Source organism: Ursus arctos, unplaced genomic scaffold (genome assembly GCF_023065955.2).
Source record: "Ursus arctos isolate Adak ecotype North America unplaced genomic scaffold, UrsArc2.0 scaffold_7, whole genome shotgun sequence".
Taxonomy (NCBI): domain Eukaryota; kingdom Metazoa; phylum Chordata; class Mammalia; order Carnivora; family Ursidae; genus Ursus; species Ursus arctos.
In genome coordinates, this window is record NW_026623089.1 from 52,937,439 (window position 1) to 52,958,628 (window position 21,190).

The 21,190-nt window shown below is 56.2% G+C and overlaps 1 protein-coding gene across 1 annotated transcript in view; it reads right to left on the bottom strand.

Annotated features, from left to right (window-relative positions):
* Window positions 1-21,190, bottom strand: part of CDH23 (cadherin related 23) — a 403,304-nt gene that overhangs the window by 153,839 nt on the left and 228,275 nt on the right. The window contains exons 12-13 of the mRNA XM_057308495.1: window positions 2,199-2,348; window positions 1,590-1,748 (exon numbers count right to left, since the gene is read on the bottom strand). Of these exons, the coding sequence (XP_057164478.1) occupies window positions 1,590-1,748; window positions 2,199-2,348 (309 nt within the window). The remainder of the gene's footprint in view (window positions 1-1,589; window positions 1,749-2,198; window positions 2,349-21,190) is intronic.

Here is a 21,190-nt window from a genome sequence, read left to right on the forward strand (position 1 = left end):
CTCCCGCAGGCACACAGTCCTGGCCCTGGAGCTTATTACTGGGTAAAATGGCCCCTCATATCTGCACAGTCCCACAACCCTGGGGGCAGGGGGTGAGAAGGAGGTGGGCAAGGCTTAGACAGACTCAGGAACTGGAGGCTGACCAAATGAGCCAGCCCTGGGCAGAGACACTCAGGAGGCTAAATGCATCTGTTAAACACCCGGAGAGGAACTGGAGAAGGGGTTGTGGGCAGCAGGCAGGGGTCCATGCAGGCCCAGGAACTCCTCTAGCGCTTGAGAAAACCTGGTTTGAGGACCTGCTCTCCAGTGGTAGCCCCAGAGGAGACTGGGCCTCACGCATTGTCCTTGGCAGCAGCAACTGGCCACCACCAGCCAAGAGGTGTGCCTTCTGACCCTTCACACCCCACCCCTGTTCCCTAGGTTCCGCAAACCTTCCCCAGGGCCACGGGAGCTTGCGACTGCAAAGTGAGACCTCCGTCCCCAGCAAGAATAGCGGGGAGGAATCCCTGGACACCCACCAAGCCTGACACCCAAATTCGTTGCCATGTGGGCCCTGAAGCACAGGTGCTTGGCTGTCCTTCACCCTGATATTTGAAGATAGCTGGGGGGAAGGGGTCCTGCGGACTCACTTTGGGTCCAGAAGGCCAAAGCCTCTGGCACTTGCTCTCTGGCTGGGCCCCTAGAGGCTGCAAGAGGGTCCATGGGGGGGCCCCCAAGCACCAGGTGACTAATTACAAGGAACACCTTGGTGGAAGCCAGGGGGGCCACAGTCTAGGGAAGCAGCGGGGAGGAAAGCAGCCACAGCAGACTTGGTGTTTATGTCTGTTGGCCCGCCTAGCTAAACATCTGTTTGAAGTATTAATAACTGTCAGATGGGAAAGGCCTGGGGCTCAGGACGCCTTCACACCATCTGTCGGTACAGTAAACACACTTCGGAGTAGGGGGCCTGGGATCAGCAGGCAAGGTCTTGGCTTGGAGTAAGGATGGAGCAAGAAATGGAAGCGAGGACCCCGAGGCCCTCAGAATGCGCAGAGAGCTCAACTCCGTCACATTTACTGAGCACCTATACCGGTAAGAGCTGAGCTTGTGTCACACTTTGATTTAAGGGTTTGTGTCCCTTGCCATCAAGAGTACCGACTGATACAAACGGACACTGGGAGGGCCCCCTGTCAAAGGCCCAGCCAAGAGGAGCTGGGGATGGCCAGGCACCCTCAAGGAGCCCATTCTTCCCTGGTGCTTAGAGGGAGGGTGGCCCTCCTCAGAGACGGCTGGCCTCTATCCTGATTAGAGGACACTTCCAGGGCTCCTGGCCCACCTAGGCTCAGTGCCTCTCAGAGACAAGGCAGAAAGCCAGTGTCCTCGGCCCAATCCCCTCCTCCCCGCGGTTGGTCCTCTTTCCACATTGTTGCCCAGACCATGGAAGTCCCATCATAAAGAATCCAGCTGCTTTAATATACAAACACCACAGCTTCTGGGGGCTCAGGAGCACCCCCTTCCCTGACTGCCCAGGTTTCGTGGACCAGTCCCTCTGGCTGCCTCCCCATGGACTTCCCCAGAGCTCGGTGGCCCTGCAGAAGAGCGGGACTCACCAGGACTGTCAGCACAGAGGTCCCCACGGTGACGTTCTCATGCAAGCTGACGTTGTACAGTGGCCGGCTGAAGACGGGCCGGTTGTCGTTCTCGTTGATGAGGGCGATCTTCACCTTGGCATAGCCCACATGGTCAGGCACACTCTCGTTGGCGAAGAGCTGGGTGTGCAGAGCGGGGGATCAGGTGAGCTCTCACATGCTCCCAGAGCCTTGTCCCCCTAAGTCCCCCTGGGGTCTTTGCAGGTCCTAACCCAGAGTTCCTGTCTGAGTCACTGCCCATCCCAGGTGTGTGCTGCTGGGAGTCTCTCCAGCAGTGCTCCGAAGCCAGGGTGGCCATGGATTCTGCTGGGGGCTGGGCTGGCAGGGGCTGGGCAGTGAGGCTCCTTATGGGTTTCGGGGCTGTGCTGCTCATTTCCCAAACACTTCTTTGTCCTCCTTAAAAAGGGGAGGCTCGGCCCAGCCTCTGCCATGGGCTCAGTGGGCTTCCTGGAGTCGGATCCACAGGGGAGGACTGGAGAGAGGCAGAAGGGGGAGTTTAAGGAGAGGGTGTTCCCCTCTGCCTCCCTTGAAACCCTCCCACCCGGCAAAGAAATATTGAGGGGGCCTTACATCAAAATCGTAGCGGTCCACAGTCTCATAGTCCAGGGGGACAGCCACCCGGATGCGAATGTCTGCTTTCCCTTGGACAGAGGTGGGGGAGATGATGAAGTGCTGGGAATTGTTCCCCACCAGGTACACCTCGAACATGCTGTTCAGGCCCTGGGGCAGAACAGAGAAGAAACCAGTCAGAAAGGGCTCAGGAGGCCGAGGGTCCAGAGCAGAGTGGCTTTGGTGGACAGAGAGGAGGGGCAGGGTCCAGAGCAGGGCTTGCCTGCACCCCACCCCAGTGTGGTCTGGCCTCCTCTGGGTCACCCTGGCCTGGCTCTCAGACCCTGCCTCCTCCAGTCTGGGCCCACTGGAAGTCTCCATCAGTCCTTTTTGCCTTTGTTATCCCTTCAGATGCCCCAAATATCCCTTCCAGATGGTTCAATTCACGTCCCACCTTGTGCTCCCTTCCTCAGTCCCAGTGACCTCAACTGGGGGGGGGGGGGATCTGCAGCTGCACGACACAGCAGGGAGACAGGAAAGAGGGCCAGAGGGGAAGGGAAGGGAGAGAAGCAAGTATGTGTCCCAGGCAGGCTTGGGCAGGAGAGGGCATGAAACACAGAGCAGGACACGGCTTCTTCCCCTCCCCAGCCCCCCCCCCCCCCCGCCGAGGTATCAATCTGGGAGAACACTGGCTTCCTTACACATGGAATGGGAGTAACCCGAGCAGCTGAATGGCAAAGTGAACCCCCGTGGGCCCCACACTGTGGCCAGCTAGTGGTGGCCCGGAGGACACTGGATCCCGGGTAGCTCAGAGCTGCCGTGTCCTCCACGGGCTCTGCTGCGGCCCAGTAGAGGAAATCCACGGTTGCAGGTTGGGGGGTAGTGCACCTCCCTCCCGGTCAGGTGTTTCTGATCATTCTAACAGGGCCCGAGCTCAGAGCCCTCAGACGCCACTTAGCTCGTTCTGACGTAAAGGGTGTGAGGTCTCCATGCTACCCGAGACCTCAGATCCAAAGAGCCGCTGCTGAAGGGGGGGACACGGCTTACGGACTCCCCAGAGTCTGGCCTGCTCAGAGATGGAGTCAACTCCCCCGGGGGGGGTAATTACCCCCAAATAAGCCTCCTTCAACCTAGGCAGACAGGCTTGTGGTTTGTCACCAACCTGTGGAGAGCCTCTCCTGACCCTTTACTGCAGATGCTCACTGGGTGACAGACCTGGGCTGGGAGCACCAGCAGGGAATGTCCTCCTGCCCAGGCTGCTCCCCCGGCCCAGTGCCCAGCACAGCCCCTGTGTGTACGCGTTTCTTTGGAACCGAGGGCTGGCAAAGCATGCCTCTCCTCTTGGTTGCCCAGGGATCCCTTCCAGAACCCGTTCCTGCTGTGAGGGGGGCAGCCAGGCCATCTGGAAGCCTTTCCATGGTCAGAAGGGGATGGTCCTGGCATGGCTGGAAAGGATGCCCCCCCCCCCCACCGTGAAGCCTGAGAGTTCACGAGATTCTTCCAACCCTGGACCTGTCCCACAGGTGGTCGAATACGTTTGGGGAATGAATGCATATTAATGTTTCCATTTACCCCTCACTCTCTTAAATTTTTTCTATTTGTAATTACAAATTGGCAAATCAGGAGCACTGCCAATCTTGGGGTCCAGACCAGCAGCAGGGCCTCCAGAGCCCCCACCCAGATTGGCTCCTGCAGACGGTGCGGGCAGTGCTCCCTCGGCCCTGTCAGCGTGTGGAGTCCTCAGTTCTCCCTGGCATGGAATCCATCCGTCAGACGGAGGCCCAATTAAATGCCCGAAGGGGCACTAATAGCCCAAACCGGCAGAGTGTGACAGCTCTGAGCAGGTGACACGAACACCGCTCCCTCCACCACAGGACCCGGAGGTCCAGAGGCCCGAGGAGGTGGGGGCGGGCTGCCCTCTGGCTGGACAGGTGGAGCAACGGCCCCTCTGCAACCCCTTCCCCATGATGCCCACCATCCTCCCCAGCCCCTGCCCCGCCCGGGCTCACTTACCAAGTTCTGTCAGTGGGAGTCGGTCAGTCAAAGGGTATGGAGACAGAGAAGGAGCCGGAAAGGTACGGAGAGGAGGAAGGAACGGGAAAGAAAAGATGGTGAGATTGGAGGTCCGGGTGAGGGAGAGGGGCTGAGTGGACCCCAGGAGCACACCCTGCTCCAGAGGAACAGCCCCTTTCGTGTCTGATGGGCCCCACACCCAGAGAAAGGAGAGGGAAGCAGAGGACCACGTACACTCCTGGACGCTAGCACTCCGTCCTCACGCAGAGGGAGGTCGGGGAGAGGCGTAGTGCTGGGGGGGGAGGGGGATGGGCCACATCCCTATGTCCTCCCAGGAGCCTAGACCACACCCCTGTAGAAAAGGACCCCAAGCACTGTCAGTTTTTATCTTCCTAACACAGAAAATGGGAAGACGTGATAAATATAGACATGGAAAATTTTCACATAGTTCAAAAGTGTAAAGGGCACACTGCTGTCTCCCTGTCCCAACCACTGGAGAACCTTCTCTGGAGGCCACCACCACACCCCGTCCAGGGGTCTCTTCCCCACCAAATCCACGCAAGTACCATGAGCTCTACGTATCTGTGGCTCCCCTCCCTGACACAAACGGCAGCGCACTACACGCATTGCTCTGGGTGGGGTTTTGTCACTTCGAACCGAGTCTCGGAGATTATCCCGTCAGTGTACAAACAGGGGCCGATATTAACAACAGCACAGCACACAATTACCGGACACCTACTCTTTCCCAGGCACGGTTCAGAAGCAGCACAGAATCATCCTCTGTGGTTACCGTGGAATGCTGGGAGTCCACGAGGCCCCTGAGCGTGCCTCGGGCAGTGTAAACCCACAACAGAGCAGGGACAGTGGGTGCTCAAGAGGCCGCCGGGTTTGAGCAGCTTTTCCTCACCCTGTCGTCTGGGTGATCCTCTTCCCACGGGCCATAGGGTGGAGATGAGGAAACACTGGAGCTTGGAAACCCCTCCAGAGGAGATGGACTTCAGAGAGGTTGAGTGAGTCACCCAAGGTTGCACAGCTTGTTGGCCCCAGAGTGAGGATAAAAGCCCAGGCCAGGGTGCCGTCTAGGTTGACGGAAGCGGGGTCAGGGTGTCCCCCAGTACAGTATGAGTTCCCAGAGCAAAGGGAGGTGGTAACACTGAGCACCCCAGGGTGGAATCTGAGTGAGCACCAGCAGATGAGGCCAAGCCAGGAAGGGTGCCCCAAGAAGGGGAGCTTTGTACTGGTTTAGGAACAAAGGAACAGGAGCTAGAAGAGGAGGGAGTCCGTCTGGAGGAAGTGGTTTTATATGCTGAGCTCTGTCCTTAGCGTGCATCGGAAGGACCTGGATGCTTTGTTAAGCCAGAGGCTGCTGCCCACCGCCAGGACTCCCTGATTTGGGGCCTGTGAATTTCCACTTCTCACAAATTTCAGGTGCTGCCTTCCTTGCCACTGCTGGGCTGGGACCCCCACTGGCCTCAGCAAAGGCATGGAGCCGGAAGGAGGAATTAGTGAGGAGGCAGACAGGGAGCTGATCTGCAAAGGGTGCAAGTGGGGAAGAGCTGGAGAGATTGCTGTGAGAGAAGGAGGCGGGGGGGGGGGGGGTCCCATGGCAGGCACGGTCTGGAGGGCTTTGGCACTGTCTTCGTGAGCAACGGGGAGGCACTCTAAGCTCTGAGCACATGGATACTGGTGAAAAGCAGGCAGGTGAACTCGGCAGTGAGTGCGAGTCACACCTGCAGGTGTAGCCTCCTGCCCAGGCTGCACACCGGAGCCACCAGCAGAGCTCTAAAAATCAGACACAAAGACGCCCACGGCCCCTGTGTCAGAACCTGTCGGGGTGGGGCCCAGGCAGCTGCAGGTTTTCCATGCTCGCTAGGGAACCGCACTGTGCAGCTTAGACATCAGTGTGTTGCTTAGACATCAGTAGGGGCAGGTAGGGGCTCGGCGGCACCCACAGGGGTCCAGAGGGGTGAGCCGGGGAGAGGCAGAGCGGGAGTCCTGCATTGGGCCACCCAGCACAATCAGGGAGGGGGTCTTTAAAATATCCCACTGCCTCGGCTGCACCCCAGATGTGGGTGAGCGGGAGGAGACCGGACCTCAGGACCTCGTAACACTCTCCACATTATTCATTGTACTGTGCGTCCAAGGGTGAGAACCACGGAGGCAGAGCGGTGGTTCTCCGAGTGGGGTAAAGGGACAGTAGCTCAGCTTGACCAAAAAAACATCGTTAGAAATGCATATTTTGGGCCACGCCCGGATCTACCCTTCCCAGAAACACCAGGGGCGGGGCGAGCACCCTTCAGCCAGCCCTCCAGGTGTCCTGATGCTCCCTGATGTTTGAGAACCGCCAGGACAGAACAAGGCAAGGCAGGGAGTGAGTCTGAGAACAGGGAAGAACTGGCCATCAAGGAGTGGTGGATGAGCAGCTGGAGAGAGCCCAGTAAACACCTTGTGGGGGGTGCGGGGGTGGGGGCTGGAGCTGCCACTGGTGCCCGGATGGAGGACCAGAGAGAGGGACAGAAGATGTGCCTGGGAATGTGGGGCTGAGCTCAGTGTGGACTCAGCCCCTGTAGCTGGCCGGGCAGGAGCACTGGCCCCTCAGACCCAGTTTCTGGGTCTCAAGGAATGAGGTCCCCATCCTTCTAGATTTGCCATCAGGGGCTGGATGTTCACTCAGGCCTGCTGTCCTGAGACCCCAGGGCAACTTCTGGCTAAGTCCCATTAAATGCTCGGCTTGCCCCTTTCAGAACCTGCCCAGATGGCCAAGTCCTGCTGGGGCTTGGCTTGTGACTGTGAGCCCCTCGGGATGGGATATGTGTGTGAAGTTCACCCAGTTCACTAAAGTGCGGCAAAGCCCTGATTTACTCCAGACAGCTTCTGTTTATGAAGCCCCACTGTGTGCTGCATGTGACTTAACCACAATCTTTACCGACATCACCAGTGAATCCCTTTCCTGGAGAAGGAAAGCCAGGCCCGGGAGGGCAACGCATTCAGGTGTCACAGCTGCCAGAGAAGGATTTGAAGTTGGTCTGTTCTGTCTCCATCGCAGTGTGGGCTCTCAACCAGCCAGCCCTCCAGCCCCTCCCAGGGCACAACAGTGCTTCCAACGCAAGCAAAGAACTGGCCTGAGAGGGCAGGGGTGGGTTCCTCCCCCATTCTCCCAGGGGCAGGAGTGAGGAGGCCCAGGGGAAGGCTCCTCTGCAAGGTCGGGGACCCAGGCAGTTGGAAGGCGAGAGCCTGCCCTCGCTCACTGCCTGGTCCAAGGGAGGGCGGTTCACTGGGGCTGGAAGGGAGGGAGCGGGGCGGGCAGAGGCAGGAGGCCCTCTCGGAGCTGTTGAGGGGCAATTTTGTTGGGAAGGGAGATAAAGAGGAACATCAAAAGGAGTCCCAGTGCGTGTAGAGAGGAGGCCGGTGGATTAAATTCTCTTCCAGCTGGGAGAGGCGATGAGAAGGCTGATAGCCGGCAGCCGGCAGCCGGCAGCCGCGGTTCCCCGGAGCCAAGCGGCAGAGCTGCCTTCCCCGCACCAGGCTGGGGCACCAGCAGCGGCCTGCGGGGCTGCGACAGCTCGGCTTTATTTGTTTAGTGGAAGGGGGAAGGACATGGGAGGGAGATCACTCCTCGCTCCCCACTGTGCAGCCAGCATGCTTTGCTCCCGGTGACTGAAGGCTTGCCACCTCCCGCGGAGGGCAGCGAGCTGGTCCCTGGCCCTTCTTATCAGCCGCGGCCAGAAGGGGCTGCCCCCCACCCTCGGCTCGCCTCAACCTTGCCCCCCACCTCCCACTGCTGGAAGTGGGGGGTGGCCTTGGGAGCGGTTGGAGCAGGCACTGCCCAGAAAGGACACCCTTCCTAGTCTCCCTGCAGCTGCCACGGCCAGGGGTCACCTGGCTCCGTGAGGTGACCCAGCCGTGTTTTCCCAACTAGTTGCTGAGAGCTTGGTATGTGCTGGGCCCTCTATAGGGCGCCGGATGCTCACAGCTCTGGGGGGGCCCAGGGCGGCATTTCGTTAAGGACTGCCGGGCACAAGGCCTTTCCCTCCTCCAGCAGACGCAGGTTCAGGCAGGCCCCTGCCCTGGGCTCTCTCAGGGTCTGCCCCTGACTTCTTGTTTTATTTTATTGTTTTAAGATTTTATTTATTTGACTGAGAGAGAGACAGCCAGCGAGAGAGGGAACACAAGCAGGGGGAGTGGGAAAGGAAGAAGCTGGCTCCCAGCAGAGCAGGGAGCCCGATGTGGGCCTCGATCGCAGGACCCTAGGATCACGCCCTGAGCCAAAGGCAGACACTTAACGACTGAGCCACCCAGGCGCCCCTGACTTCCCTTGGTTGTCACCTGGAGGCACTGGCACGTCCCTCCGCAGACGACCTGGTCTCCAAAGGGAGGAAGGTCTGGCCTGGCCCCCAGACTCCTTCCCTGGACCTGAGGCCCGCAAAGGCCTCCTTCATAGCTCTCACTTGGCTCTCCACCCCACCCCCCTCAGGCACCTCCCTGCCAGTTCGGCCCTTGGAGAGGCTCATCTCCCTGCTCTAGGTCAGGGAAGTGGCTGGCTGGGGACCAGTGATGGGATGTGCAGTGGAGAGTGAGGGTCAGGTTGTCACTTTCTAGCTGTATGACCTTGGGCAACGCGCTCCCATTCCTGGCGTCTCAGCTGCTTCATCTGTGAAGTGGGGAGAACAAGGCATACCTGCAGGATTAAAAAGCAGCACCGTCTCTTTGCCCCGTCTTGTTTTGGTGGGTGATATAGGAATTATGTTTTCTTACCTAAGACAGGAGGCTCTCTGATAGGAGCTTCGTGGGTTTTTTTTTGTACCCCAAATGCTAGGGGTACCAACCTCACCTTACCCCGTGAGCTACAATATATCCTGCAAGGGACCTTAATTCCTTTCCACAGAAGAGGAAGGCCCAGGGAAAGGCAGCAAGGCCCAAGGTGGTCTTTATGTTGGGAAGGGTGGGCAGTGTTGGGAAGCAAGACAGAAGAGCCAGGGAGCTCTGTGGGCTAGTGGGCGACCCTTAGCTAAGCTGGGAATGGGGCTGCGGTCTCGAGAGCCCAGATGTGCCCAGAGAGTCAGCACCACCCCCACAGAACAGAAACCGTGTCTAGGACTCAGACCCCGTAACCAGTGACTCCAGGGTGTGGGGCCCTAAGCTTCAGTGGTAGCTCAAAGCACGGCCTCTTGGGGTTGGACCTGACTCCAGAGGGAGGCAACTGCCCTTCTCGGCTGTGTGATTTTGCACAAAAGCTCTTCCCTCTCTGAGCCTCAATCTCCTAATCTGCAAAATGGAAAGAATAAAGCCCCCTGACCACACTCTCACAGGTGAGCTACCAGATCCTGGTCAAGTGCCCATGACTGAGTGTTCGGGAAACAAGAGTTGTTATTCTTGTTCTAGAAGGGAGTGGGGGGAGGGGAGGAGGTGGCCCTGGGGAAGGGCTGATTTCTAGACCTTGGCCAGGAATGAGGGTGGCCAGGGAAGGGCAAAGGCTTGGATGTGTGCAGGGGCGAGTGGACCCCCCCCCAAATGCTGGCCAGGGGCCGTAGGTCTCCCTTCCCCCCTGTGCTCTATTGGTCTCATCCCTGCTATGGAGTGGCAGAAAATCAAAGTCCACTGGAGACAGATTCTTTACCACCCCTTTGTCCAGCCTTTCACTTAATTAACCCAATCAGACATGCCAATGCGGACCTTGGCAGGGGGCAGGCCTCTCGGCACCCCTTCATGTCACTGCTTCTCCCACCTGTCCCCTACCCCTAAGGGGTCCTCTGGCCCTGCTGCTGCCCTGTGGGAGCGTCCCATGCCCAGCACACCAGGCTGCCACCGTGAAGGCAGAGGCCAGAGGGCCACCAGAAGGAGCCGTGCGGTGGCCACTGTCTCCATCCCCTAACTATGCCTCAAGCCCCAGGGACCTTCCAAGTTGCAGAGTCCCGGGGAACTGATGCTGGCACCTCCTTGCAATTCCTGCGTGTAGGACCACCTTCTGTCTCTGTCTCTTCACGTTCCCTCGACCCCACGCCCTGCTCCTGGACACACAGTCCCAACCCAGGGCCCCAGCAAAGGCCATAGCACAGGCTTGGTAGCTCAGCCTTGTCTTTCTCTCCTGCATTCCAAGCTTATCCAGCCCAGAGCCTCAGTTTCTCTGCTTCTCAGGCCTGCATCAGGTGAAGGACGCTGCCCTGGTTTTAGGCTCTCAGCCCACCCACACCCTCCTCCCCAAACTCCTTTGTGGTTTGGGCCCTTCAGCAGTGTGGGCAGGAACCATTTTCCCTGGACGGGCCATTTGTCACTGCGTGACGTCGGCAAGCCCTTCATTCTCTCTGGGCCTCAGTTTCTAGATCTGCAAACCGGGGTGATTCTCTAAGGGCCCTTAATGTCTGCTATGCTCTCTTGGATTGCTTTCCACTCCTACTACTGCTCCAGGCCTCCTCGGCTGCTGCCCTCTCTTCCGCTCCTTTGTGTTTCTTCATCTTTTCCTCCTCTCCTTTCCTCTCCCCTCCTCTTGCCCTGCTCTCCTCTTCTCTCCCTCTTCTCCTTGCTCTTTCTCCCCCCATTCTCTTTTCCATTTCTCCTTTTCTTCCTCCTTTTCCATCACCCCTCCTGTTTCCCCTCCCTCCTTCTCCTCTGCCTCCGCCCCTCTCTCTGCCAGACTCCCCCTCCTCCTCTCCCCAGGTTATCTGCTAAATTCCACACACGCCTGCACAGACGGGGATCAATCCAAGGCTGCCTTGCCTTCAGCTTATCTCTGCTCCAAATGATTGATTTTCCCTCTTTAAGAGTAATTTGCTGGTGAATTCCATGTATTGCAAAAACCCCTGTGAAATCTAATTCAATCCGATCGGCAGCTGGCACTTTGGGGAAAGAATACTAGAGAGCTGTCAATTTCATCGCGCGGACGTGTGTATTATTTTGCTCACAGACGAGGGCACGAGGCAGGCAGGTGCTCCTCACCTGCACGTGCACGCCTCCCCTCCCTCCCTCAGAGGGATCTTGTCGCTGGCCCTGCAGCCAGCCCCAGCTCTTCTGGGAAGTGAATTATAATGTGCTATGGGGTACTTGCATTAAGGTAAATGAGGGACAGGTGCTTTAAAACTGCTTTCCTGATTTGCAGCCCACTGCCCTCGTGCACGTGGGAATCTCACTCGTCCAGAGCCCAGCTACCCCTGACCACCTCTCTTCTGCATTCCAGGCTTGCCTGGCTCAGAGCCTCAGTTTCTCAACATGTATAAGTGTGTGGGTGTGAGGAAAAACCAGGCCACCTCTCAGGCCTGCCCCTAGGTGACCAGCTGTCCCAGTTTGCCTGCGATGTGGGACTTAAATGGGCTAAAACCCAGGCAGTCACAGGCAAACCAGGAGAGCTGGGGTCCAACGCCACGAGGCGTGTCTGAGAGCCCAGCAGGGTAAGTTGTCCCCACTGCACAGGGGTGACCATCATGCACTTGGAATGGAAAATAAGGCTCTGAGCATCTGACACACCAGTCCCAGGGTCGGATAGGTGCTCCCCAAAATCGGCACCACTTCGGGGGCTCCAGCCCTCATGCGGCTCAAACACAGGAGCTGGTCCTCTGCCAGTGAAGATGGCCGCATGGTTGACCAGGGGCTCTTGCTCAGCCCCGGTGACCTTTGCTCTGGGAGGGTCCCATCTTGGAGGGGTCATGGGTGCCACCTATGTTCACCGAATACAGCAGACCTAACTGTGCCTACCCCCAGAGTTGGAACCAACCACTCTGGCCTCATTTCTGTGCCCCAAGTAAATAGCCATTTCTGGTGGGATCCAAATCTTTGGGCTGCCCTGGACCTCTAGGCATCAGACCAATCAGTCCAGGGGTTACTTAGAGAAATGACATGGCTTTAGGGGGATTGGCCAGTAGGCTGGAGGCTCACCTTAATAGTGCTTGTGGGCATGGTCAAAGGGCAAAATTTATGTGGAAGGCCCAGGTGATCTCGGGGATCTTCCCAGGCCACATGGAAATTCATGTGCACAGGACAGGGGGCCATGTAGGATTTATGAGGCCAGGGCTCTGAGCTCTTCATTCCAGGATGACATGTTTCATCCTCTACCCCCAGATCTCAAGGATCCCCCAAGCCAAACCCCCTTCCTCCTTCCTTCCTGCTCTCCTGCAAGGGACCCTGTTTGAAAGGCACATGCCCCAAGTGGAAAGCTCAACAATGGCTTCCTTGTGGTCCTGCCTGCCACCTGCCATGCCTCCCCGCACAGGTGGCCTTTAAGGTCTTCACTTTAAGGTCTACCCTGATCAGAACCTGCCAACTTGGACCTCACCCCCATACCTGGTGTCAACTCCTTCCCTCCCTCACTCCACCAGCAGACCCTGCACTGGAGTTTTGGCTGGGATTGGGGCAAGGGGCCAAAGTGGGGTGTCAGTGCTCTTAGAGGTGCAGGAGAATCCAAAATGCAGGAAAAAAAGGGTGTGCATCCTGGTCTGCCCCAAGCCCAGAACTGTCCCTCCCTTTCCTGTAGGGTCTTGGCTGGGAAGGATCGTGTGGCCTGAGGGGCAGGATGGCTGCAGGAGGGTGAGCCTGGCTGGCCTGGTTGGGGAAGGATGGCATCCAGCCCTCAAAGGGTCTCAGGAGGAGGAGCAGGGGGGTTGGTGCGGAGCTGGGAGCTGGGCTTTGCATCCAGCCACTGCCTGGCTCTGTCTGTTTACCATGCTACAACGATTTCCCTGTTCCCACAGAGAGAGAAATGTGTGGCAAGGCGGAGAAATCTAAATGCCTTATGGAAATTGGGAGGGCACACTGCCGGCCCTAATCACGCCACTTTGCATTCCTCTGCCTTTCTGACTGTGTCCCCCTCCCCAGGCCTCTGGCGGGCGGGGGCAGGGGGCTGAGGAGGGGGTCCCGGGGCCCCGGAACTGGCACGCTCTGTGACCTCAGGCAAACTGCCCTCTCTGGGCTGCTTTTCAAAATGAGAGATCCCTTTGCCTCAGGAGGCCCGGAGGGCAGAGCTCAAGACCGTGTAGAGTCCAGGCACCTGGGTGTCGGGGAGCTGGGAGTGATTCACCTCCCTCCCCCTGCTAGCCCTCTGCCAGGGAGGTCCGCCCAGCTTTGCATCCCCTTGCCATGAACGAAAACATCACAAATGCCCTAGGGGATGGGTGCTGGGCTGGGACAGGGTGCTGGGCTTCAGGCAGATGGGTGATCATGCCTGGGGACAGCCCTGCGTGGCAGCCACTGTGGTCCCAGAAGTCTAACCCCGGGCACAGCTATCCAGGCCTGCAGAGAGCCTCTCCTACTTGACACATTCCACACCTTGCAAGGCACTCACATGGGACACACAACAACTACAGTTGAATGGACAATGGGATACATGCACGAATGAATGGGCTACACGTGTGTTTATCTGTGAATGTGTGGGTGTGAGGAAAAGCCAGAAGACAGAGGCAGGAGGAAGGCTGGGAAGAGGGGCGAGAGAGGATAATCAGACTCAAAGAAAAACAGACAGAAATGGAGGGAGTGGGCAAGGGCAGACGATGGCAGCTCCCATCTTCTTTCCGCCTTCCAGCCTGTACTTCTGGGTTTTTGCCATTCCCGACCCTGGGATTCCAAACCCTAGCTGCATTCCCACCCTACAGACCCTGCATCCAATTCCTGCCCTTTCTGCCATCATCCTCTGTCACTGTCCTCGTTCTCCTGGTGTCCAGATTAATCAACTTAAAGTACAGCTCTGAGAATACCACTCATGCTCAAGAACCATCGATGGCTCCCGCTTGCCTGCTGAATTAGGTCCAAACTCATCTTGTCATTCAAGGCCCTCCAGTCTATCTTTCTGGCTTTATAGGGGGTGCGGTGCGCATGACATACTTGCTGAATGAAATGACAATGGAGAGAAGCATGGTGCTGAGTCCAAAAGCTCACCAGTGCTGCTATTTATGCTGCTACCTTTGACTTCATCTTTTTGGGGGGTGCGTGGGGGGGGGGAGAGGTTGTCAATAATTTAAAATTTTTATAATTAACCTGCAGTGAAATTGACATTTTGAAGTATTCAGTTTTATGAATTTTAACACATGTATAAATTCATGTTACCCCAACACAACCAGTCCCCCAGACTCCCCTGCGCTTACTTTTCTGGTCAACTCCTCTTTTGCCCCTAACCCGTGGTAACCACTGAAGGGTTCTCTGTCACTAAAGTTTTGTCTTTTCAAGGATGTCAAATAATCACACAGAACATAGCCTTTGAGACTGGTTGCTTTCACTTCCTATAATGCCTTTGAGATCACCTGATTCTCACTTCCCCATAGCGGTCTGTTTATTTAAGCCCGCCTGTCCCCAGAGGAGGAGTGAACATCTGCACGGATGCACTGAGCGGGAGGGGCAGTCCCGCATCCCTCTAAGAGGTGAGCCTTCCAGTGCTGGGGGAAGGGCTTTGAAGGCGGGGGAGCAGAGGGTCAAGTGGATTAAAAAAGAAAAAAAGGCCTGGTTGGCCTGCTCTGTCAACGTTAGCGGATTTGGACATTCCCTAATGAGGGCAATTAAGAGTCATTATGCTGAAAGCAGAAAAGTAAACACAGATCCATATGCTAATTGGCAAATATTGCTGCGCCTTACGGCTGGCTGCCTCCTCCCTCTCCTGAGCGCTGTCCCTCTTCCTGCACAGTGCCTGTCCCTGCCAACCCCCCACCACACTCCTGTAGTGCTCCCTCTTGGTCCTCCTCCTCCCTGGGAGGCCGCTCCTTCTCAGTCGCCTTTGCTGGCTCAGCCCCATCTCCCTTCACGTGAACACTGGGGTGCCCCAGCCCCCCTCTTCCGACACCCACACCCCTTGCCTCAGTGAGCCCAGCTGGACCTGTGGCTCTAAATATAGTGCAGTCTCCATGGTGGGCTCCAGAGAGTCAAGGGCTGGGTTTCCAGGATCCGGGTGAGCCAGCTGCGGTCATGCTGGCAGCTTGAGGTCGGTGTGGTAGGAGGATTTCCCCCAGAGAGAATGCCACGTGCTACAAATGAGGGGCCCCCAACCTAGAGCTGCTTGTTGGACACTTAGCACACCCCCTCTGCCTTCTCCATGTCTCCATAAGGATGACCGACAAGCACGTCAAATGTAATGTGTTGAAAGCTAAACTACAGATTCCCCCTCCCCCTCACTAAACATACTGCTTCACTATCTCAGGAAGGAAGGACGCCATGTTTCTAAGTGCTTGGGCCAAACACCTTGTGCAGTCATTGTAACACACACCCCTGAACACACACACACACACACACACACACACACACACACACACCAGCAAATCCTTGACTCTCCCTTCAAAATGGGTCCAGGAGCTGACCCCGTCTCACTCCCCAACAGCACTCCCCTTACTGTCCTTACCTCCCAGTGATGGCTCTGCCCTGGGTGGTCTCTCTACCCTGGGCAGCCAGAGCATCCTTTAAAATGATTTTGTGATTAGATTCACCATTGTAACATTTTAAAGAGTATAATTCAGTGGTTTTCAGGATAACTGCAATGTTGTGCAACCGCCACTTCTATACTGTTCCACATGTCCATCATTCTAAAAGGCAACCTTGTACCCAGGAACAATCACGCCGCATTCCCCTCCCCGCAGCCCCTGCAGCCACGAGTCTGCATTCTGTCTCTACGCATTTGCCTACTCCGGACATTTCATACAGATGGCATACAGATGGCATCGTACACTATGTGCCCTTTGTGTTTGGCTTCTTTACCTAGCATAAGGTTTTCTAGGTTCATCCATGCGGTAGCAGGTGTCAGGGCCGCATTACCATCACGGCTGAGTAATATAGTCTGTTGTGGAGCTACCATGTTTTGTTGATGCTCTCAGCAGTGGATGGACACTTGGGTTCTTTTCACGGACTGTCCTTCCAATACTTCAATCTACAAGACCCTCGCTGCCTGCTCACTACCCTTAGGGGACTTCCTGTGTCCTGCCTCCCTCCGGTACACAAGCTGAGCACTGATGGCACAGCTGCCTATCTGACTGCCTCCACCAGCCCCGGGCCTCCCCGCTCCTCCCCAGTCCTCCTGCACCGTGCGCAGGCCACTGCTGCCTACAGCCGTGTGCCTGCCGTGCCCTCTGCCTGAAATGCTCTTCCTCCAAGTGTCCACGTGGCCAAACGCCTCTTCACTGAGGTCTCTCCTAAATGTCACCTCATCAGAGAGGCCTCCTCCGACCCCTCTGCCTCCCCGGGACTCCCCTGAGCCCCTTACCCTGCTTTATTTTCCTCCATGGCTCTGGTTGCCGTCTGCCATAGATTTACTGGTTTCTTCAATTTTCCACTGCTGGAACGGATGCTGCGTGAGGGCGGGACCTTGGCTGCTGCGTTCACTTGTGAACAGTACCTCGAAGAGCATCTGGCATGCAGCAGGTGCTCAACAAGTATTTGTCAACTATATAAACTAATGAATTGATTCCCACCCCGTTCCATGCAAGAGTCCCAGCAGGACATCTCTTACGCTCGCCTGCCCCAGGCCCGCGGGTGCCCGCTACTCTGCGCTCTGCTGGCTGGTGTAGCTATGGCACTGCTCTGACCTCAGAAGAAGGTTTCCTCTAGGCTAGTTTTGCCCACGTGAGAGCAGCAGAGATATCATCTGCCCGTTGACCCTGGACTCAGGGCATGTGTCAAGGACCAAGAAGAGGAAAACCTGCACCTTTTAACCTAGGATATAAACATATGACAACCTTGATTTTGATAATTTAGTCTCACTCTCAATTCCTTTTCAAATCAGATGGGTAACAGATGGGGAAACGAAGGTTTGGAGAGAGAAGAGGGAGTGTCTGCCCTGTGCCTTCCTGGGTAGAGTGACAACACGGTCATGAAACGTTGCCTTGCCATGAAATGCGTCCTGCCCCCGCCGCACCCACCCCTGCACCATTCCCCCTTTGCAGGGGACAGAGTCTGCAGCAGCTCAGGCGAGCAGCGCTGGGTGCTGGCTCTGGGGAGGAGGCTCCGTGCCGCCCTTGGTGGCCCATCCTCACCATCGCTGCCAGCGGGGCTCTGCCGTCCCTAATACTTGTTAATTAGGAAGTTTTACCACCGTGTGCACAGGGATGGGGTTAGGCATGCAGGGACCACTCCCAGCTGGGCTGTGCTTGCCCCTACTCTTCTGAGATGGGGATAAACAAGACACACTGTCTACGGCTGTCAGGGGTGTGATGGGGGTGACAAATGGGGCAGGTGGGAGAGGGTGGAAGGAAGAAATCACGTTCTAGGGTGAGACTGGGCTCACTGGTGCCCACGGTAGAAGGGGCACCGTAGTGGGCATGAAGCCGTCAGGAGGTCCTGGAGAGGAAGAGGATGGAGGATGAAGTGCGTTAGTTCTGCTTCTGATCCCCGCGGGGGTGTTCAGGAAGACCAGGCTCTGCCTTGCAAAGCGTGACTCCTAAGAACAAAATGACTTCCACTACTTTCCATCCTAAGTGGGGGTGGGGTGGGGGAAGGGTCAGCTGCCAGGGAGGGGGGTGAAGGGGTACAACCCCCCACACCCAAGATGAAAGTCCACCTCTAGCTGCGGGAGGGGACTTGGCCCAGCAGGGGAGCAGGCACTGGGGAGGGGAGAGGCTGAGGAATGGGGCTGCCTGCTTTACACCCCTGCCAGGGCTACTGGGCCTGGTGTAAATAGCACGCTAATTAGATTTACGGATGAGACTAAATTAGGAGGTGTCAGAATCACACCGAGGACACCCTCTGGTCCCTTAGGGAGGCTGAGCTTAGCATGCTGGGAGGAATCACACCACGGGACGCAGCCATGCACAGAAAAATCCTAATAATCACCATCGTCATAATAAGAGCCTCAGTGAAGGCAACTGGGGAGAAATAAATAGGAAAAAGAGCAGATGGGGCTGCCCTGCTCCCTCTGGCTTCCCTTCCAGAATGGCTTTGCTTTGAAGTCCACAGATAGTCTCCTGGAGAACCTAAACCTTAGGGAAGAACCCCGGAAATGTGGGCTGAAGACGTGACACAACAGAGGTCCTGCCAACAGACCTCTGCCCACTGCCAGGCCAACAAAGCCGCAGAGCGATGCTCACCGCAGCACCGTGGATTCCAGGTACCAGCTGTGCGGACATGGCTCTGGGCGGACGCTTACCTGGCTGTGCAGCCAGATCACCAGAGAACCTTTTAGAAACAGGAGCAGCCAAGATGGGCACCTTGGCCTGGGGAATGGGGACTGCGGGAAGGCAAGTGCTGACCTCCACTTCTGGATGTGCCTCAACTTGGTTGCTCCCTGGACCAGAGCCCTCACTCCCTACTTCCTCTAGGCTTTGTGTCACTGATGACATCACAAGCTGGGTGAGGGACAGATGTTGGAGGCAGTCTATGTACTTCCTTTATACCCCCCAGGGGATTCAATGGGAGGTGGGTGATTTCCAGCCAGATCGCACTTATGTCCCTAATAGGGGGGAAACAAGAGTCTGGATAACTGGATAATCACACACCCACAGAAAGTGCAAAAACTCACGTCTGCTGCCACGGATGCTGGCAGCCTGCCCCTCCCTCTCTTCCCCATCTCGTCACTACTTCCAGTGTTTGGTTTCTGGTGCAAACTGCTTTGGAAAATAGGGAAATGGAGATCGATGTTCTGGGTCCCATCAGCAGGCAGGGAGAGTTTAGGGCAACGGGGATCACTCCCTGGGGTGGTAGGGGCATATATGTCCTGTGTCTCTACTGTACAGCGGCTGCTAGTGGATGGATATGGGGGGCCCAGTTGAACAGCGGCTTGGAGAATCCAGAGCTAGAAAATGGACCCTCCGTTGAATGTGTGCCATGGAGCCCCCCTGTCCCCGCACCCCCCACCCCACGCTCCAAAAGATGTAAGGCTCAGGATGCGGACTCCACCAACCAGCACACTATCAGCCTTACAGCAAAAGCCCAAGAAGGGAGCTGGGCTAAAGGGTGGTAATTCACGAGCATAGGGATTAAGGAGGGTTTTTCATCTTTTTTTTTTTTTTTTTTGGCACCAAGGACCCCTCTGACAGTCTGGTGAAGCCCATGGAGCACCCTTTCCTAGAATAACATTTTTAATTGCAAAAAAATAAAATACACAGGACCACAGAGTCAACTCACTATGTTGAAACAGAGTTACCAGGTATGTTAAAAGGGTGTTAAAGAATTAGGTGCTTCCTGATGCATTAAACAATAACATTTGGCAGGAGGGTTAACGTATGCTGTAATTTCAAAGTAGTGATAACTGTAAATGGTATGTTGAGATCCCAAGACACTTGAAATGGGATATGAAAATGTCTAAGGTTTCTCTTGGGGTCAAAGCCCCAGGTACTACTAATGTTTGTTTCTATTTTCAGAAATGGAGTACTAACGGTCAGTTACAGGTTAGTGAAAACAAAGATGCAGATTTTCCTCCATCCAGAGTCATGGATGCCTTGGGGAAGCAGTGGGCCCTCACTTCTGGGACTGAAAGGGAGCCTGGCCGAGGCCCCTGGGGCCCACAGCCACAACCATGCAGGGCTGCCTGGGGAGAGAGGCCAGAGAAACCACAGGCTGGACAGACTGAGGAATAAGAACAAACAGGAAAATAAATTTAAATAAATACAAGGTTGCGGGCTGGGCTCCCTGACAGGCCTGGAACACATGTGGAATGGAGAATGAGGGTGACGGATAAAAACAAGGCCCAGATTAGCAGGAGAATGAGAACAACCTCCCCTTCTCACTGCCCCTCCCCCCAATCCCTATAAGTAAACCCAGTATTCTGGAATATGGCTTTTTCTCCCTGTCATTTGCTTTCTTTTATTTATTTATTTGGTGATGTTTTCTCCTTGGGGAGGTGGGTAATTCTGTTGTTTTTTTTTTCCTATGCCCCTCAAACAAATGAATCGTGTCATCTCCTGCCTGAAATAGGAATTAGCTCCTGCCAGATGTGTCCCCGTTCACCTTGCCTTACCTCCCCCCTCGCCCTGCCCACAGCCATGCTGGAGGTGGGAGACCCACCTGCTTGGGTGGGATCAAACCTTCGAGAATGGGGAGCCACAGCTGCAAATGTGGAGCTCCCCAGTGCAAGCCAGGAGCACGGGATTGAGAGTTCAAGGCCAAGCTCTGTGACCCACGGGCTGTGTGACCTTGGGGAAGCCCCTTAACCTCTCTGAAGACTGCCTCCTCTCTGAAGAAACACAGTAATACACCTCTCTCTCTCAGGGTTGGTATAATAAAACTGGTTAAAATTTAAAGAGTGCTTTTTACGGGGCAGGCATGGTTTCAAACACACATATTAACTCATTGAATCCTTGTAACAGCTTTGCGAGATAGGTCCTATCTCTGTCTTCATTTTGCAGATAGGAAAACTGAATCAGAGCGGATAAATCAAGTCCCCTAAGGTGACCAGATCAAAAGCAGCACAGCAGGACTCGAACCCTGGCAGTCTGGCTTCAAAGCGCTCATGTTCCACCATGCCAGCTGCTTCTCTCTCCCTAACCGGTGAAAGGAGGCTCCAGTAACGGCAAATAAGCAAGCACGCGGGCAGGCTGGGAGAGGACAGTGGGGGGACGGGGCCCTCAGCGGTGCCAGGTCCCTCTGCCCAAAGTGGGGAGCAGAGGTGGCCAGAGCAGGGTCGGGAAGGGAGGAGGGGCCCACGCTGGGGGCAGGAAAGAAGGAGGAAGCTCAGGTGGCACCCTCCCCTTCCCACGCAGGTCCTCTTGGACCAAAAGGTTGGCAAAGTCTTCACTGAGACCGACCGGCCCAACCCACGGGTTTCCACAGGTGGACGCTGAGGCACAGAGTGGGGACGTGGCTTGCTGGGAATCGCTCTGTGGGTCAGGAGCAGGATGGGGGTGGGACTTGGCTTTGGGGTTTTCTCTACCACCTCCCCTACACAGTTGGGGTCGGGCTGGTAGCAGAAGGGTTCAGAACCCTGGGCCGATTCTGACAAAGACCAAAGTGGCCACTCCCCTCCTCCTGGGCAGAGTTCTGAAGGCGGTCTCCATTGGACTTTCTGGGTATCCTAATAAGGGGCCTGGGGTTCTTTGGCTTCTTGCCGCCCTGAGAGGAAAATGGCGAAACTGTAGGAGAGCCTCCAGTCTGATGCTGGAGACACTTGCTGG